Raw genomic sequence first — 19,918 nt, 5'->3', positions numbered from 1 at the left:
AAGAGGTGATTTGTTTGAAACATATAAGATCCTGAGGGGTCTTGACAGGGTGGATGTGAAGACGATGTTTCCTCTTGTGGGAGAATCTAGAACTAGGAGGTCACTGTTTAAAAATAAGAGATCACTCATTTAAGATAGATGAGAGATTTTTTCTGTGAGGACCATGAGTCCATAGAACTCTTCCTCAAAAGGCAATGGAAGCATAGCCTTTGAATATTTTTAAGGCAAAGCTACATAGATTCTTTTTTAACAAGGGGGTGAAAGGTTATTGGGGGTAGGCAAGAATGTGGGGTTGAGGTTACAATCAAATCAGCCATGATCTTTTTGAATAGTGGAGCAGACTCAAAGGACCGAGTGGTCATCTCCTAATTCGTATGTTCATGTGTACATATATTCGTATGTACTACATTAAATCAGGACATTTATTTTTACTTTACAGACTTTCTAAGACTTTGAAGTAAAGTTGGTTTCTAAAAAGTGAAAGCAACTGCACTCAGAATGATGTAGCTTTAACATCTTTTTGCGCATTCGTATATTGTGAAAGATGGAAATTAATAGGCACGTTTGTGTTCAGTTGAGACACCAAGCGCAAATGATAGGTGACTTGATAGGTATCTTTGATTTAGTCCAACATTTGTTAGGTAACAAAAATTATACAATGTCCTTCACTTCTAGAGCCATATTTTAACACTTATTTGATGCCACTTTTTCCTGGACTTGTTAATTATTTGTAAGCTGTGCCACATAAAGCGGTTTAGATGGCAGCTTTATATACGGACACGTTTGATTCAAAGATGTAAAGTTAATATTATGATCTTCTGAATTTGTTCATGTTTTAAAATTTCTTTTAGCATTGACAAATTCTGCTCAGAAGGCATGCCTCTGCTGGGTGTACTAGTACAGTCAAAGCATCTTAAAGCAGTAGTCCATGTGTTGGATAAGATCTTGCCACTCTTCTACCCATGCCAATATTATCTTCTGAAAAACGAACAGTTAAGTAGAAGCTATTTTATATTCCACTGAAAGATAAAACCTTGCATTCATTAGAATATATTTCTTATTCATAGTCATGGCTTTTGATGGTGGAAGGCACACTAGCCAATTGGTAAATTTGGAAAGCAATTGATATACTGATTTTAGGTGTTTAATTTCTTCAATACCTATTTTTAATGCACTGGTTAAAAATTTGGAATTAAATTCTTTTCTAAGTCATTTTAACAATGTAATTTAACCAGCTTATTTTAGCTACTATTTGACCATTTAGGTCACAAAATTACTTGACCTTTATTGACTAATTCTGAAAAGTATGCTATCACAAATGAAATTGTTTTAATTGTATCATTTAACTGTATCATTTACCTCACTATTATTTGTTGACGTCCCAGCAAACCCTTTTATTGGCACCAAACTAATTGATGAAATAATTTCTCATAAAAGATAATTACTTTTTTCTATTTTAACTGAATTCCAGTAAACTAAGTCATTCACATGAATGACTTCTCGGAATTAGACAACATTAGTTTTGTTTTATTTACAAAAGCACATATTTTAGACCGCTGCATTATGAATACTCTCAGATTCTTAACTACTAAAGTAAGCCTGCTGCACTTTTTGTGTGACTCTGAGGTGGGTTGCAATTACATACAAGCATTCCAAGTCAAAGAACAGAAAAAGACCAGCTGGTCCATTGATCCTGACTTATTATAAGGCAAAGCGTTCCAGCTCATTAGTTGGTCATCGCATGATATGACAATTTATCTGTTTTAATTTATGTGCTTTCTCAATTCCAACGTGGTTGTGAATTATGATTAGACAACTTAATGTTAAGCAAATTGGAAAACTCACCATATCTTGTTTCTTCTTCCACCTTAGGTTTTTAACGTGTCTACAGCTTTTTCTTCAGACTGACAGTGGCGTGCTTCAGGGAGTGACTCAACAAGTGACACAGAAAGTAGCACAACATTTGACTGGTGTCAGCTATGGAGAAAACATTAAATTATTAAACAGTATGATCCAGGTATAAAGAAACTTTAGTTAGATGATTATAAAGGGTTAATACAGGGGATAATCATACTAAAGAAATAACGAACTTACATTTATGTAGTACCTTTCGCTGACCTCAAGACGTCCTAAATCATTTTACAACCATCAAAGTATTTTCTGAAGGGTCGTCACAGTGCAGGGTACGGATGCTTGTGTTGAGTGTTGCCATAGATACATGTAAGCACTGCCACTTTTAACTAGTGATTGGCTTGGCTTTATGGTAGTAATGATGACAAAACTGTCAACATTTGCCATCATTGGTCCTCTGAAACGCTCAGCAACTTCCGGAGTCCACGCTGTTAAATGCAGAAATCCAAAAATTGCTGCCGGTTCATCATAGGGTGTGCAGTTGAACCGCCGTCACTAAAAGAATGAGAACTTGCTCTTTTACACTATTAGTCTTGCAGTAAAACCTTGAAAAAGAACACACATTTGACCACCAAGGCACAAACAATCATCTCACAAGACAGAAGGCTGCCAAAATGAAAACCTTGAAAAAGTTAGACTTTGTTGAATGGTGTATAACTGGGTTTTTAATGGCATACTAAATTCATTATCGCTACTGAGAAAGCACTCTGGCTCTGGGGAAGTAATTAAATATATGTGGATTTATCAAATTTCTTCATTATGTTAAAAAAAATCCATACATTTAATTTTTTTTAAAGTTTGATATTTTAGCTTATACCAATATCCCCTGCCTGTATCCCAAGCATTTGTTTCACACTCTGTAAAATATAAACTGACAATAATCAGAGCATTTTACTTCCTGGTTTTCTGTCTGTGAGAATACTTCAATGTGATTAGCTGCTTGTCCTGCTTGATGGCATCGCTGTTGCTGGAAACCTGGCGACCCCCTTGACTTGGCACCAGATTCAGACTAATAGTGGGAAAGGGAAAATCCTTGAGAGATCACTAAATTTTTGTGGGCATCTTTCCAGAAGGTTTTTGGGGTCTTGCACCTCTTTTAAGGTAGAAACAGACTTGGCAGTAAAGCTTTATTATGAATCGACTTCCTATAGAGACAAAATCAAGACAAGTTCTCAGATAAACTATGTCAATAAACCCAGGTGGTAATTTACAATTTAACGCAGAATATACTCTCATTAAGATCTGGACGATGGAGCTGTCACAGCTTTGGTCTTCTCTTGCTCGCTCTCACTCCCTTGTCTTGTGTTATTCTTATCTCTGGATGATCTTTCTCTCTGCCATGCAAGAAGCAAAGTGAGTGCCTTTTTTATTTTGGCTGTTATCCAATTAACTGCTCCCTCACCCAATCATTTTCAGCTACCTATGTGAGGACACTTTCCTTCACCAATCAGGAATAGTCTATGCGGCTATTGCTAACCTGACGTATTTATGTAAATGATGCCCTTTGTTTGTCCAACGGTGTATCAGTCCTTTTACATTATCTGGTAGAGAGAGACATCCACATTCCATTCTCTCACAGGCAGTTTATCAAGACAGCCTTCGAGGTCTTGTCTTTTTGCCATAAGCAATCTATTTCTACTTCACATTAATTCCCAGAATCCCTTTACAACGTTCCTTTCTATACCTCACCCCATTTCTAAGTTTTCCCACTTTACTATCCTGCAAAGGAGAGTACCTAATAAGGTGAACTGTTAGTAAACTACAAAGTTAGCAGTTACTTTCTAATAATAAAGTTAGATTTTAACAATTAGTATTCTTGTTAGTAACCTAATAACCTTACATTTCTTTGAGGTCAGCAGCGACCATTGTCAACCCTATGGCCAGAATTTTTCTGTCAGCGAGTTGGGGGTGGGGCCCGCTCACCGATGCGGGATGACGTTGGGAGGAACCCCCCCGACATAATCCCACCCCATTTAAATATTCAGGAAGGCAGGTGGACAGTGAAATCAGCTTCTGCCCGCCGACCTGGCAATGGCCAATTGAGGCAATTGACAGGATAATTAACCCAATTAAAGGACCTGCCTGTCCAACTTTAAGACTGGCGAGCAGGCCAAGAGCCCCGGTGGGCAATAGAAAAAACATGAAACCTCATCCACTGGTGGGATGAGGTTTCATGTCCGTTTTAAAAATCTTTAATAAACTTTGTCGTATTTATTAACATGTCCCATCTCGTGTGACATTGTCACATGAGGAGGACATGTTAATTATTTTTTCTATTTTTGAGTGTTTTTAAACTGTCACCAATCTCCCTGAGACAGCACTCAGTCTCAGGGAGCAGTGCGCTCTTTCGCGCACATGCGCAAAAGACCGCACTTTGACAGTTGGGGAATCCCGCCCCCCAGCACAGGGAGCGCATAGGGCTGCCCGCTGGGCAGGCCCTTAATTGGCCCACCCACTCAAAATAGCGGCGTGGCCCGTTTCAGCGGCGGAGTTCAGCTGCCCACCCACCGCCGAGGCGGTGGGGCCTGCCCGCCCATCGAGGGCTAAATTCTGCCTTATGATTCTATCCCAGTTGCAATTCTTTGGCTTCTTGAAGCATATACTCCCTAAAACTATGTATGTTGTGAACACAACTCTACCTACCTAAGTGGCAGTGCTTACATGTATCTATGGCTCTACCTAATAATGCATAGCATTACACTTGTCCAAGATTGCATAAATCAACACAGCTATTTTATGATTGGATTCTTTGTGTTGTGGAGTATCTGAAAGACACTTGACACAGAGTCGACTGTTGGTAGTTTCAGGCTGCAGTTTTTTCATTCAGTACAAATGTGCATCCATGGGAAATACTCTCAGAATGCTCCAAAAAGCAATTTAAAGTTACACAGTTTCTGTTGGTTATATATGTCATCTTTGGGGTAACTCATCATTAAATCACAATGTTCTTATCTTGTATGTCTAATTGTTACATCCTTAATTACAAAGGAGCTTACAACATAAAAATGGAATGACCTGTTTGTCGCCTCCACAGTTCCGGAGGAATTTGTAAAACGAGCACGGAATGACCTGACCTTCAGCACAAACAATGGTCACAGTTCATTCCAAAACATGAACTTTGCTTAACTACCCTGATATTTTGCTGCTGTGCCAAGTCATCTGCATATCTTGACCCTGAGGTCAAGCTATCAGTTTATTACAGTATAACTCATAGACCATTCATCAATTTATTTTATCATGACCCAAAGATTACATTCCTTTAGCTTTATCATGGACTGTCCCATAGGCTAGTCATTAACTTCTAGGCCTGCCAAAGGTCATATTCATTGCAGTTTTTTGTTAACTGCAAGCGCTTTTTAAAACTTATATCTGCAACTTGAAAAAGTCTGGGTAATCCCATGATGCAGTCTGATATGTCTCTTCACTTGTATAGTTGACGAGTTAATAGGTTTGAATAACAAATGCTGTGGCTACAAGAGCAGGTAAGAGGTTGGGTATTCTGTGCCAAGTACTTGCCTCCTAACTCCCCAAATCCTTTGCACCATCTAATAGTAAAGATCAGTGATTAAATATCTTCCACTTGCTTGGTCTAGTGCCGCTCCAACAACACCTGAAGCTTAGCACCATCCAGGACAAAGCAGCCCGCTTGATTGGCACCCCATCCTCCAGATTAAACATGCAGTCCCTTCACCACTGACACACTGTGGCTGTAGTGTCTACCATCTACAAGATGCACTGCAGCAACTCTGAAATATGGCTTCTTCAACATCACCATGGAGATGAAGGCGGCGGAAGAAGAGCTCAGCATCATGCCGAGCCCGAAATTCATTAAGGTGAGGGCGTAAGGGTAGGAAACTGAGTCCTTTGCTGAGTACAGAATGTTCAGTGTCAGAGAGGGAAAGGTCAGAGGGTATGGTGAACCTCCCAGCACCATGATAGGGTTCCCCTTGTCCTCATTTTTCACCCCACCAGCCTCCGCATTCAAAGGATCATCCTCCACCATTTCCGCCAATTCCAGCACGATGCCACCACCAAACACATCTTCCCCTCACACCCCCGTCAGCATTCCGTAGGGACCGTTCCCTCTCACCCTGTTCCATTCCTCCATCACCTCCAACACCTCATCCCCTTCTCAGGGCACCTTCCCATGCAATTGCAAAAGGTGCAACACCTGCCCCTTTACCTCCTCCCTCCTCATCATCCAAGGGCCCAAACACACCTTTCAGGTGAAGTAGCGCTTCACTTGCGCCTCCTTCAGTTTGGTCTACTGCATTCGCTGCTCCCAATGCGATCGTCTCTACAATGGGGAGACCAAACGCAGACCGGATGACCACTTTGCGGAACACCTTCGGTCTGTCCGCAAGCATGCCCAGACCTTCCAGTTGCTTGCCATTTCAACACACCATCCTGCTCTCATGCCCATGTGCCCTTCCTGGGCCTACTGCAATGTTTCAGTGAATCCCAAAGCAAACTGGAAGAACAGCACCTCATTTTCCGATGAAGTGTTACAGCCTTCCGGGCTTAACATTGAGTTCAACAACTTCAGGTCATAAACTCTCTCCTCTATCCTCACCCCTTTTTTAATCCATTTTTTCTACATTCATTTTTATTTTTTATCCAATTATTTTTATTCATTACTTTATCCTTTTTTACCCCCCCTTTATCCCATTTTCTATCCTTTTTTCCCCACCACCGCCCCTTTCTCCCACCCCATCCCAAAAGGGCCATCTGTTACTTGTTCCATGTTGTTCTTTCACACAATGTTTACCCTTGTTCTACTATTATCACATTCTGCTTCCTTGCCTTTACGCCACTATCAGCACCTTTTTTAGTACTAACCATTACCATTAACACTCCCTTTGTCCTTTAGTTCATGACATCTTTGTCAATCTCTCCTTTGTCCCCACCTATCGTGGACCTTCAATCCATTTTCACCTGCTCCACCCCCCTTAAACAGTATAAATTTCATCACATTCCTACTTTTCTTTAGCTCTGAAGAAAGGTCATATGGACTTGAAACATTAATTCTGCTTCTTTCTACATAGATGCTGCTCGACCTGCTGAATTTTTCCAACATTTTGTTTTTGTTTCTGACTTGAAACTATATTGCCGTACCTTCACTATTGCTGCTTCAAAAACCCGGAACTGCCTTCCTAGCAGCACTCCGGGTGTTCTTACACCACATTGACTGCAGCAGTTTAAGAAGGCAGCACGCCACCACCTTGTCAAGGACAATTAGGGATGGGCAATAAATGCTGGCCTAGCCAGGACCGCCCACAACCCATGAGTGAACAAGAAAAAACTGGTCCTTTTATGCCGAGGTACAGTTCTGGGGATACCCAAGGATAAAACTATCCATTTTTGTGGTGTTTTTTTTCCACTTAAGTTGTCCGCTTCTATTCCTGGTATATCCAAGTACTTGTATTTTTAAGTATAAATCAATCTTAATAGGTTTCACATTAGTGTGATCCACATTAAACGTTTACTCCTCTAATACTATATATCTTAAGCTTGCAAGTTTCAGCCTTAACACATTTTCAGTTTGAAAGTCGGCTTCATTTTCTAAGCTATTTTTTGAATACCTCTTTGGGTTTCTCCATATTTTCTATTTTCTAATTTGTTTACCAAAAGCAAGAATATTTTCCATGCTTAATTTAACAAAGTGAGAGCCCTTTTCTACTATTTTGTGATCTGGAACCTTTTTTTCCCCGCAGGGATTAACTGTTAAGTTTTGATCACTTAAACAGACACATATCAAGTTATAATGAAAATTTTAATTATTTAGCAAAAACAGACATTCTATTAGCTGGTAAACTCTCCTGAAATAAGTAATCATAAACCGGACAACACAAGGTAAAACTGGCTTTTCTTTGAGTCATACCTAATTTTCCTTACTTTTCCCAGATGTCATCCTCCATCCGTTATCAATAGATGTATGCCCTGCTCCAGTCAGTAATTAGATCTAACTGCCAGAGTCCTTTGGTTTAAAAATACCATTTGAACTGCTCAGAATTAGCATTATGACTATGGGTTTTCCGATGGTTTAAAACAAAGGTCACTTTTCCTGTATCTTCAAAAGATGGTGTCAAAATTGAGTATTACAAAGAATGTTGGAAAAATGTTCATGTAAGATGTCAGCTGTGACTCAGTTGGTTGTGTGCTCGCCTTTGAGTCAGAAGGATGTGGGTTTTAGTCCCACTCTAGGACTTGAGCACAAAAATTAAAACTGACACACTGGTGCAATACTGACTGTCAGAAATGCCGTCTTTCAGATGAACTGTTAAGCTGTTGTTACCAACAGGATTGGGAGAGAACTGAAATCCTTGTACTCTTTCCCATACTGCTTGTCTTCATTCTGATTTTTGGAGAAGATGTGCGTGTTTCTTGGCTCCCAGAATGTGTGGTCAGTTTAAATAACAGTAACAAGCTTTTGTGGGCTTAAATAAAGAGGATCATTTATTCACACATTCACCCTGAAAGTCTAAAGCTACGTCAGTCACTCAGCACTCTTGACCTCGCACTTGAGAAAAAATACAGTTAGAGAGAATATTCTACTTTTACAAGTTGTAAACCAAAAGAATAGCTCATAGTTCACTTGTTTTGGCTTGTCTTGGAAGGTTGCTGTTATTGCTGGCCCATTAAAGAAAATAATCTTTTCCACTCTTGAATTGTAGTTCAGATGGGTTCAAATAGCTGGAATCAGATATCAGGATTATTGCAGGATTCCCTCAAAGTGATTATGGGATTCCCTCAAAGAGATGAATGTTCAGCGAAGTTCACAAAGTTAGGCACTTGTGGTTTTTGTGCCAGGAGGTTGTATTTCTTCTTAGGTGTATTTGAATTGGGGAATCAGGCTGGAAGGCTTTTTAAGATGTGGCAGCCTCCCAAATCTAAAAAGACTTTGGTGTTACTGTCTTGGTCTGCAGCTGATATTCTGCAGTGCTGTTCTTTGCAGACTACCCAGGTCTCTCTGGGTCTTTGGATGATGAAGGATTTTGATATTAGAAGCCAGTCTTGGTCACATGATTAAATGCTATTACCCACCCAGAAAGGTTTAAAGCTAAAAAGTCATTGTTATAAAATGGAGGTAGATGAAGTCTCTTCACACCCACTTGTGATAAACTGGTTTTCTTCAGTTCTTTTTTGTTAAATTGCAAACTTGGAGATATGGAGTTTGGAAGTCCATTGATTTTGTCTTTGGAGTAAATTACGAACAATGGCAGGTGTGAATTCCACAGAGGGGTGCTGTTTGGCATGTCCAATGAAGGGGGAGGCCCCCACCCAGGATGACTCAATTAGGAACTTGATGAATTTATAACAGTCACCTGACCCTTTGCAGCCATCTTAGCCACCTTGTAAGTGTTCATTTTAAAAGATAAAAGACAGTTCCAGAAGTTTCCATACGAACACAGTCCATATTTAGGTTATGAATAGGACGTGCCTTCTCTAGGCATAACACTGGACCCATCTGTTTTCTCAGATGGAAATAAAAGAAACTCTGGCACTATTTCAAAGAAGAAAGGGGAAGTTACCCCTGCTGTCCTGGCTAATAGTTATCCCTCAATCAACACCACAAAACAGATTATCTGGTCATTATCACATTGCTGTTGTGGGAGTAGCTATATGCAAATTGTTGCTGTGTTTCCCACATAACAACAGGGACTTAAAAAAAGCATTTAATTCACCGTAAAGAGCTTTAGCACGTTTGGTGGTCATGAAAGGCACAATACATATGCAAGTCTTTGATGTCGGAATTACTTTTTATATGTTAAAGTCTATGTTTGTAAATACAGTTAGTCATTGAATTTGAATGTTATGCACTGAAATAAACTAACTGCCATTCATGTTTACAGACTCATGTCTCTGAGAGCAATAAACCTGGCCGAGTTGGAGCAGCTGCTGTTTTGGAATTCTGGACTCAGGTCTTGACAAGTCAACATCTGTGGCACAGAGACAAAAGTGTTTTGTTTCTGATGGATAATCTTTGTAAGGTTGCATTTCTTCACCAACAAGAAGACTGTTTGCAAAAGCCTCTTTACCAACTGCACAAGGTACCTTACAGAAATTAAATTTTCAGGTGTACAATAGCCTAAAATGCATACATGGTTTCATGCGAAAGATGAAACAGTAGCCAAATGTCTTCAGGACGATCTTCCTTCATTGATCATACTTAAGAGTATTGAAACTGTAAACCAACTTAAAAGAATTTTCATCCTGAAACATTTAGCATATATGTTAACATATATTGCAAAATAGGTGTAGTATTATTAATCATTGATTCGAGAGCATTCATTTAAAATGTCAGTTTGCTTCCCTCATGTTTACAATTTATAATTAGAGTAGTGAAGCCTGTTTGCACATGTACAAATATGTCGTATTGTTTCTTATAAATCTCTAGAGATATTCTTATTTATTTTAACAAAATGTTTAGTCTGCTCTTGGATACCATGGGGATCGTGGATTACTAACTTCATTCATGAGCTGGATGTTAGCTGGCAACATAACTCCATCATTCATTGAAGGCAGTGCCACCTCAACTGAGGTACAGTAGAAACTTTTTTTTCTATATAATATAAACACATACGGTATGTGTATTTACACGATGTATTAAAACTCTAATCACATCACTAATAAGACACCCAGCTCTGTACCACTATTTCTATAATTATTTTTGATCGCTTGCACATTGCAAAGAGGATCTCTCACTGTAGTACGGATGTCTGATTAAGACGGATGTGACCACTTTGATTGCTGTAGGTTCAGAAACAAAGCATAGCTACGAATATAAATTCATCATATTTGCCTTGGCCTGGCTAATAGCCATGAAAATATGCTACATGTACCTCAGAAACAATACAATTCATCTGCAATAAATTAAATTCTCACATCGACATACATCATATCTAGGTGTGTTAACCTATTCCAATCTAAATTCTTATGTCCAAATTTATAAAGGAAACTTCTGATTTCAAGTTGTAATTACATTCCTCCCCCAGTGGCGGTGCTGCATATAAGAACGTAAGAAATAGGAGCAGGAGTAGACCATTCGGCTCCTCAAGCCTGCCCCGCCATTCAGTAAGATCATGGCTGACCTGCCCCAGACCTCAACTCCCCGATAGTCAGAAAATCTATCTACCTCCTCTAAATACTTTGTGACCTAGCCTCCACAATTCTCCGCGGTAGAGAATTCCAGACATTCACCACCCTTTGAGAGAAGAAATTCCTTTGCTTCTCAGTTTTAAATGAGTGTCCCCTTATTCTGTAACTATGTCCCCTAGTTTGAGATCTCCCCCACTAGTGGAAACATCTTCTCAACATCAACCCTATCAAGCCCGCTCAGAATCTTGTACTTTTCAGTAAGATCACCCCTCGTTCTTCTAACTCTAATGAATAAAGGCCTAACCTGTTTAGCAGTTCTTGATAAGTCAACCCCTTCATCCCAGGAATCAACCTAGTGAATTTCTTTTGAACTGACTCCAATGTCAGTATATCCTTTCTGAAATACAGGGACTAAAACTACACAGTACTTGAGGTGCAGCCTCACCAACACCCTGTACAGTTGTAACAAGACTTCCTTATTTTTAAACTCCAACCTCCTAGCAATACAGGCCAAAATTCAATTTGCCTTCTTAATTATTTGCTGCACCTGCATGCTAACTTTTTGTGTTTCATGCACAAGAACACCCAGACCCCTCTGTGCTGCACTTTTTTGGAGTCTCTCCATTTAAATAATAGTCTGCCTTTTGATTCTTCCTACCAAAGTTCATGACCTCACACTTAACTACATTAAACTCCACCTGCCAAGTTTTTGCCCACTCACTCAACCTATCTATATCCCCTTGCAGGTTCCTTATGTCCTCATCACAACATACCCTCCCACCTATTTTTGTATCGACAGCAAATTTGAATACATCGCACTCTGCCTCCTCCTCCAAGTCATTAATATAAATAGTAAATAATTGAGGCCTACGACTGACCCTTGTGGCACTCCAGTAGTAGGAATTTATGATGGCCAAATGTACAATAATACAACACAGAATGGATGATTTTAAAATAGGAATTGTGGAAATGGGAATTATCATCTGGCCTTTCACCCAGGTTCATTAAAGACTGCACTTGGTCCTAATTTTGCATGTGCAATGCCATGAGAGAGATTTTTGAATAAACGAACCAATGGGGCAGTTGGAATTACCATGAATAGATCAGAAAAATTAAAATTAAGCATATGTATCCTTGAACAAGTAATAAATTATTCCCCTTAAGAAACATGAATAGATTTGGAAGTGAAATGAAAACATGCCTGTGGGGTGTGCTGTGTGGGTGGGTGGGGTGTGTGGGATCATCCTTCATCAAAGATTTGGAATAGGAATCATTACAGGAAAGGAGAGAGAAAAATAGACTCGTCACATTCCATAAAATATGGAATGGACTCGTCGGAATCAACAGAAACATGTACATGGTGCCCTCCAGCAATGATGAAACGTGAGGTAGCCATCCACACAAACTACAAAGACCATTTGTGTCCAAGACAGTGTATCAACAATCTTTCTTCGCAGGACAATCCGACAAGCTGCCAAAGGAAAAGTCACAGCCCCATCACTTGAAATCTTCAAGAACCACCCTTAGATTATTTCCATTCAAAAGTTTTCATTATCAGGACTACATTTCAGTGGGTCATACTTGGTTTAGCTAACACTACCCATATAAATGTTGGCAGAATATGAATATTAGTCTGTGCTGTCAACACAACTAAAGCAGAAACAGAATATAAATGGGACAATGAATGAAGCGAATAAAAATATGTGCGCACGCATGTGTGTATGTGAATTTATAATATAAGTGGGACAGTGAATGGAGATAGTGAAATGAGTGTTTGGCAGAGTCCTTCTAATGACCTGCTGGACTTTCTTTTTCATGAGGGGTGAAAAAGCAAGTGCTCCTGCATTCATCATTCTTTAGGCACAAAATACAAATGCAAGCTATTGTGTCAAAAAGAACTGGCAATCTCTTATTTTAAAACATTGACTGTGTTTAGTATTACAATGCTTACCCAACTTTTGCTTTAAGAAATAATTTTTTTGTAGGTGTGGTTTTGCTGGATCATATTCAACATGGAGGCAATCTTTGAAGAAGATTCCCAGCTCCGTAGACATGTGGAACTTGAATTAATTAGCAAACCTTCAGTTACTCCGGATCAAGCTCTAAGGGTATATATTACAATCTTTTAGTAAGCTAATTGTATATAATTCAGCTTAGTGTGCGTCTCCCCCACTGTGAGTTAGTGCGAAGGCTAATTTGTGTGAATGCTTGCAAGTTAATAAACATCTGTTGACTAGAAAATACTTGAATTTATGGCATAATAATCGGGTGGGGGACCGATGGGATATTGTGGCAATGACACTGGACTAGAAACCCAGAGGCCCAGGCTAATCCTCTGGGGGCACAGCTTGAGATCCTGCCATAGTAGAGGTGGAATTTAAATTTGATTGATAAAATCTGGAATGTAAAGCTAGTCTCAGTAATGGTGACCATGAAACTATCATCAATTGCTGTAAAAACCCATCTGGTTCACTAATGTCCTTGAGGGAAGGAAATCTGCCATCCTTACCTGGTCTGGCCTACATGTGTCTCCAGACCCACAGCAGTGTAGTTGACCCTTTACTGCCCTCTGAAATGGCCGAGCAAGCCACTCAGTTCATGGGCAATTAGGCCGGTCAATAAATGCTGGCATTGCCAGTGATGCCCACGTTCCATAAAAGAATTTTTAAAAAGTGGTGTATTCATCTTTTACAACCTGTCAAATACAGTGAAACCTGCAAATTAGGGACACTTAAGGAACTTGCATCAAGTATCCTTTATTTGCAGATGTTCTTATTTTAAAATTGATCATTGTATGTGCAGTAAATCTGATCAGCCAAATATACCAGTATTGGCTGTATCTCCTGCATATCTTTCACCCTCACTTGGGATTGTTCCTGGTGCAATTTCAGTTCGTTTTCTGTTTGTTGATTGTAGTTCGTTGGCTACCGAGAGTCCATTTTAATTGAGGGAAAGGTGACCTGGTATCTACTATATTGACAACCTTCACAGGGTGAGGCAAGGTGGCTGTTGTATGGCCTGAGTGCTAGGCAGATGCCAAACAAATTTTTGGGGATAGTTAATAGTTTCCAGAACCCTGTATGGGATCACCTCCGTCTGTGTGCTGCAATTGTTTATATTTGAAGTGCTAGGGAATGAGTAGGAGGCTGTTCGCAGGTTATCAGTAACTGACTTCCTGTTGGAGGTCCACACCATCACAGGTCAGTTGTCAGCCAATTTGATTCACTCCACGTGATATCAAGAAACTACTGAAGGCACTGGATACTGCAAAGGCTAATGGGCCTTGACAACATTCCGGCAGTAGTACTGAAGACTTGTACTCCAGAACAAGCCACATCCTAAGCTGTACCAGTACAGCTACAACACTGGCATCTATCCGACAATGTGGCAGATATCCCAGGTATGTCCTATCCACTGAAAGCAGGACAAATCCAACCAAGTCAGTTACTGCCCCATTAGCCTACTCTCGATCATCAGCAAAGTGATAGGAGGTGTCGTCGACAGTGCTATCAGGCACTTATAGAGCAATAACCTGCTCACTGAAGGTCAGTTTGGATTCCACCAGAGCAGTTCAGCTCCTGACTTCATTACAGACTTGGACCAAACATGACAAAAGAGCTGAGTGCAAGAAGTGAAGTGAGAGTGACGTCAAGGGAGCATTTGACCCGAGTGTGGCATCAGGGAGCTCTAGCAAAACTAAAGCCAATGGGAATAAAGGGGGAAAACTCTACTTTTGGAATCATACATAAAGGCAGATAGTTGTATATGTTGGAGGTCAATCATCTCGGTCCCCGGACATCGCTGCAGGAATTCCTCAGAGTAGTCTTCAGCTGCTTCACCGAAGGCCATCTCTCTCCATCATTAGATCAAAGGTGCAGATGCTTGCTGATGATTACAGAAATGGCAGAGGAGTTGAATAAATACTTTCTATCAGTCTTCATGGTAGGAGACACTAATAGCATACCAAAAATACTTAATAATCATGAGGCAAAAAGGGGGGAGGAAATAAATACAATAACTATAACTAGAGAAAAAGCACTAGGGAAACTAATGGGGCTGAAGGCTGATAAGTCACCTGGACCTGATGGGTTGCATCCTAGAATATTAAAGGAAATAGCTGCAAAGATAGTGGATGCACTGGTAGTAATCATCCAAGAGTCCTTAAATTCTGGAAATGTCCCAGAGGATTAGAAAACTGCCAATGTAACACCCTTATTCAGAAAGGGAGGGAGACAAAAAACAGGTAACTATAGGCCAGTTAGCTTAACATCTGTCACTGGGAAAATGGTGGAGTCTATTATAAGGGAAGTAATAGCAGGGCATTTAGAAATGCATAATCTAATCAAACAGAGTCAGCATAGCTTCATGAATGGGGAAATCATGCCTGACAAATTTATTAGAATTTTTTGAGGAGGTAACAAGCAGGATAGATAAAGGGGAACCAGTGGATGTAATATATTTGGATTTCCAAAATGCATTCGATAAGGCTGCTTACTAAGATAAGAGCCCATGGTGTTGGAGGTAGTATATTAACATGGATAGAGGACTGGCTAACTAATAGACAACAGAGAGTTGGGATACAGGGGGCATTTTCAGGATGGCAACCTGTAACTAGTGGAGTGCCACAGGGATCAGTGCTGGAGCCACAATTATTTACAATATATATTAATGACTTGAATCAGGGAAATGAATGTACTATTGCGAAGTTTGTGGATGACACAAAAATAGGTGGGAAGGCAAGTGGTGAGGATAACACAAAGAGTCCACAGAGGGATATAAACAGGTTAAGTGAGTGGGCAAAAACATGGCAGATGGAATATAATGTGGAAAAGTGTGAGGTTATGCACTTTGGCAGGAAGAATAGAGGGGCTGAGTATTATTTAAATTGAGAAAGACTGAATAGAGCTGCAGCACAGAGGGATTTGGGAGTCCTCGTGCATGAATCCCAAAAAGCTAGCATACAAGTTCAGCAGGTACTAGGGAAGGTAAATGGAATGCTGGCCTTTATTTCAAGGGGAATGGATATAAAAATAGGGAAGCCTTGCTAAAACTATACAAGGCACTAGTTAGACCATACCTAGAATACTGTGAACAATTTTGGTCCCCTTATCTAAGGAAAGATATACTGGCATTGGAGGCAGTCCAGAGAAGGTTCACCAGGTTGATCCCAGGTATGGAGAGATTTTCTTATGAGGAGAGGTTGAGTCGTTTGGGCCCATACTCATTGGAGTTTAGAAGAATGAGAGGCGACCTTATTGAAACAGATAAGATTCTTAGGGAGCTTGACAGAGTAGACGCTGAGAGGTTGTTTCCCCTTGTGGGAGAGTCTAGGACCAGAGGGCGTAATCTCAGAGTAAGGGGGTGCCCATTTAAAACAGAGATGAGAAGGAATTTCTTCTCTGAGGGTAGACAATCTGTGGAATTCTTTACGCAGAGGGCTGTAGAGGCTGGGTCGTTAAGTATATTCAAGGCTGAGAGAGATGGATTTTTAATCAGTAAGGGAATCAAGAGTTATGGGGAAAAGGCAGGAAAGTGGAGTTGAGGAATATCAGATCGGCCATGATCTCATTGAATGGTGGAGTAGACTCGATGGGCCGAATGGCCTACTTCTGCTCCTATGTCTTATGCTGATAACTGGCAAGTAATGTTCGTGCTACACAAGTGCCAGGCAATGACCATCGCCAACAAAAGAAAATCTAACCATCTCCCCATGACATTCAATGGCATTACCATCGCTGAATCCCCCACTATCAACAGTCATTGACCATAAACCAAACTGGACCAGCCAGATAAATACTGTGGCTACAAGAGCAGGTCAGAGGCTGGGAATGCTGAGGCGAGCAACTCACCCCCTGACTTCAAAGCCTGTCATTCACTACAAGGCACAAGTTAGGAGTTTGATGAAACACTCTCCATTCGCCAGGATAATTGCAGCTCCAACAGCACTTGGGAAGCTCAGTGCCATCTGGGACAAAGCAGCCCCCTTAATTGGCACCCATCCATCAAATTAAACATTCACTCTCTCCACTGCCAACACACAGTGGCAGCAGTGTGTACCATCTACAAGATGCACTACAGAAACTCACCAAGGCTCTTTCGATTGCACCTTCCAAACTAGTGACCTCTACCACCTAGAAGGACAAGGGCAGCAAATACACGGGAACACCACCACCTGCGAGTTCCCCTCAAAGCCACACATCATCCTGATGTGGAACTATATCATCGTTCCTTCACTGTCGCTGCATCAAAATCCTGGAACTCCCTTCCTGTCAGCCCTGTGGGTTTACCTGCACCACATGAACTGTAGCAGTTCAAAAAGGTGACTCACCACCATCTTCTCAAGGACAATTAGGGGCAGGCAACAGACACTGACCTATCGAGCAATGCCCAAATTCCATGAAAGAATTTTTTAAAAGTAGGATCGCCAACATTTATTGGAGGCATTCCCGGAGGTTAGATCAAGTCATGTTCTAGCTGACATTTAGCCATTGTGCGTTTTTTTTTAAAAGGGTGTTTTGATGAATTTAGACTTGATTTAATTTAGTTTAATGCAGCCTAAATACTGGGTCCCAAATCAACCCTTTAAACTGATTTAGTTTGACAGAGATGTAGCCATCAGGCAAAGACTCGGACACTGAATTAGCAAATAATACCAAAGTTCATTGAATATAAGCAAAATAAAACAATACATTTTTCAATTAACTAAACATTTAACAATACACTTACTCTGAACTAACAGCTTATCAACTAATTAAAAATATATATATATAGATCAATCAAACACTACAGACTTCACATCTTCAAATGGATAGCCAATCCAGAAGAAGTGGAAAGTACCCTCAACCCTACCTACCGACAGGAATTCTGCCTGTTTTTAATTCCTGGGATGTGGGCGTCACTGGCTAAGCCAGCATTTATTGCCCATCACTAATTTCCCTTGAGAAGGTGGTGGTGAGCTGCCTTCTTGAACCGCTGCAGTCCATGTGGTGTAGGTACACCAACAGTGCTGTTGGGGAGGGAATTCCAGGATTTTGATCCAGTGATAGTGAAGGAACGATGATATATTTCCAAGTCAGGATGTCCTGTGGCTTTGAGGGGAACTTCCAGGTGGTGGTTTTCCCATGCATCTGCTGCCCTTGTCTTCTAGATGCTAGCAGTCGTGGGCTTGGAAGATGCTATCTAAGGAACCTTGATGAGTTCCTGCAGTGCATTTTGTAGATGGCACACACTGCTGCTACTCTACGTCAGTGGTGGAGGGAATTAATGTTTGTTGATGGGATGCCAATCAAGCGGGTTGCTTTGTCCTGGACGGTGTCGAGCTTCTTGTGTGCTGTTGGAGCTGCACTCATCCAGGCAAGTGGAGAGTATTCCATCACACTCCTGACTTCTACCTTGTAGATGGTGAACAGGCTTTGGGAAAGTCAGGAGGCAAGTTACTTGTCACTAGATTCCTCTGTCTTGGAAGGAAAGACTTCACTGCCCGGTGTCCCAGCTGATAGGAGTTCTGCCCCTGTCTCTGGGACCAGTGCTTCACGACCGACCCTCGCACTGACAGGAACTCCCTTTGCCCCCAAGATCCGTTGATCAATCAAACACTTTGTACACAAAGAAATCACATGAGCTTATGTGTCGCATGTCATTTGACATGGAGTAAGCACCCTCCCAACACCCCCTTTTATTCCTAATTCTGGCATCAGCCCATTTTAGCCCACAGTTGTTGCTAACAGCTAATTGGTCAATAATGTTGTAAGGGTTAATTTTATTGGATGTAGCCATTTGCACACACCTTAAACATAAATTAATGGATTATTTCTAGATATATTCTTTATCTTAATACTTCACAAGTGCCCCATTCCTTAGGCCAGCACTGAACCAGTCAAGGGCAGCGTTTTCTGATAGGGGCCAATACTGGATAGTCTAGATTCCATTTACATGTGCCTGTTACAGCATTTTAATTTTCAGACTTTAATCCTAACATAGGAATATTTGTAGGAAATACAGAAATAAATATAATTTGACTCTAAACTATTTGATTAATTTTCCTTCAATTACAGGGTAATCAAGGTACTCTCTTCTAATATCTGTTGCTAGTGGGTGACTACTTCACAATACAATGTTAAGTTAGCTTGTTGTAAAAGGTTAGCAACATTAATGTGTCTTCATTCCTGATACTAATAGTACAAAATGAAGACTTGACCTTGTTGATTTGTTGCACAATATTTGTTTGTAAAAAGCCTTTAGAATAAATGATCAAGCTATGCATGCACCCTAAACCCTACTAAAATAAAATCTACAAACTAGGCATGCGTACACCACGTCAAATGAGCACATGTAATTTCTACACAAGACAAATATAACAACCTTTAAAGATTGGGTCCCTGTAGTTGTGAATTATTTGTGGCTTCATGCCAGCACCTGTTGTGACAAGTTCCAAGAACCAGGAAGCCACCCAAGAGCTGGCATAAGTGAGAAACCAAGGACCTGTGAAAGGAGAAACCATTCTCACCATTTCTGTACCCACAGACCCCATTCCCAGTCTCCTTCTCTTCTTCCTTTCACCCCACCCCAATCTTGAGACCCCACAATTTCAGATCACCTGATTACTGCCCACACCTCCTAATCCACCTACAGGTCCCAGCTTTAGTGTTATGGAACTCTCTTTTCTCAGCATCCACAACAGCAGAAAAACTCCTCTATCCCTGTGATAGAGCTGTACAATATTCAATCCCAGAGATAGAGCAGTTTCTGTATGGTGGTGCACGGCAATTCACTCTTATACTCAAGCTCCTTTAGATCAAAAGATTCCAAAATTCACTATGTGCAGGGTTTTGGGTTAGAAGGCTCATGGATAATCCGCCCCACCAATCCTGCCCCACCCACCCCAAGCAAACAGTACAAAAGGCTGATC

General features: G+C 40.7%; 1 protein-coding gene across 1 annotated transcript in view; it reads left to right on the top strand.

The window, feature by feature from the left end:
- epg5 (ectopic P-granules autophagy protein 5 homolog (C. elegans)) overlaps positions 1-19,918 on the top strand; it is a 193,279-nt gene that overhangs the window by 87,248 nt on the left and 86,113 nt on the right. Inside the window, exons 17-21 of the mRNA XM_078550485.1 lie at positions 852-992; positions 1,873-2,017; positions 9,765-9,962; positions 10,343-10,453; positions 12,996-13,118. Of these exons, the coding sequence (XP_078406611.1) occupies positions 852-992; positions 1,873-2,017; positions 9,765-9,962; positions 10,343-10,453; positions 12,996-13,118 (718 nt within the window). The remainder of the gene's footprint in view (positions 1-851; positions 993-1,872; positions 2,018-9,764; positions 9,963-10,342; positions 10,454-12,995; positions 13,119-19,918) is intronic.

The sequence above is a fragment of the Cetorhinus maximus genome, chromosome 1 (genome assembly GCF_964194155.1).
Source record: "Cetorhinus maximus chromosome 1, sCetMax3.hap1.1, whole genome shotgun sequence".
NCBI lineage: Eukaryota > Metazoa > Chordata > Chondrichthyes > Lamniformes > Cetorhinidae > Cetorhinus > Cetorhinus maximus.
The sequence above is the reverse complement of the archived record's forward strand: the minus strand, read 5'-3'. Positions and strand labels throughout refer to the sequence as shown.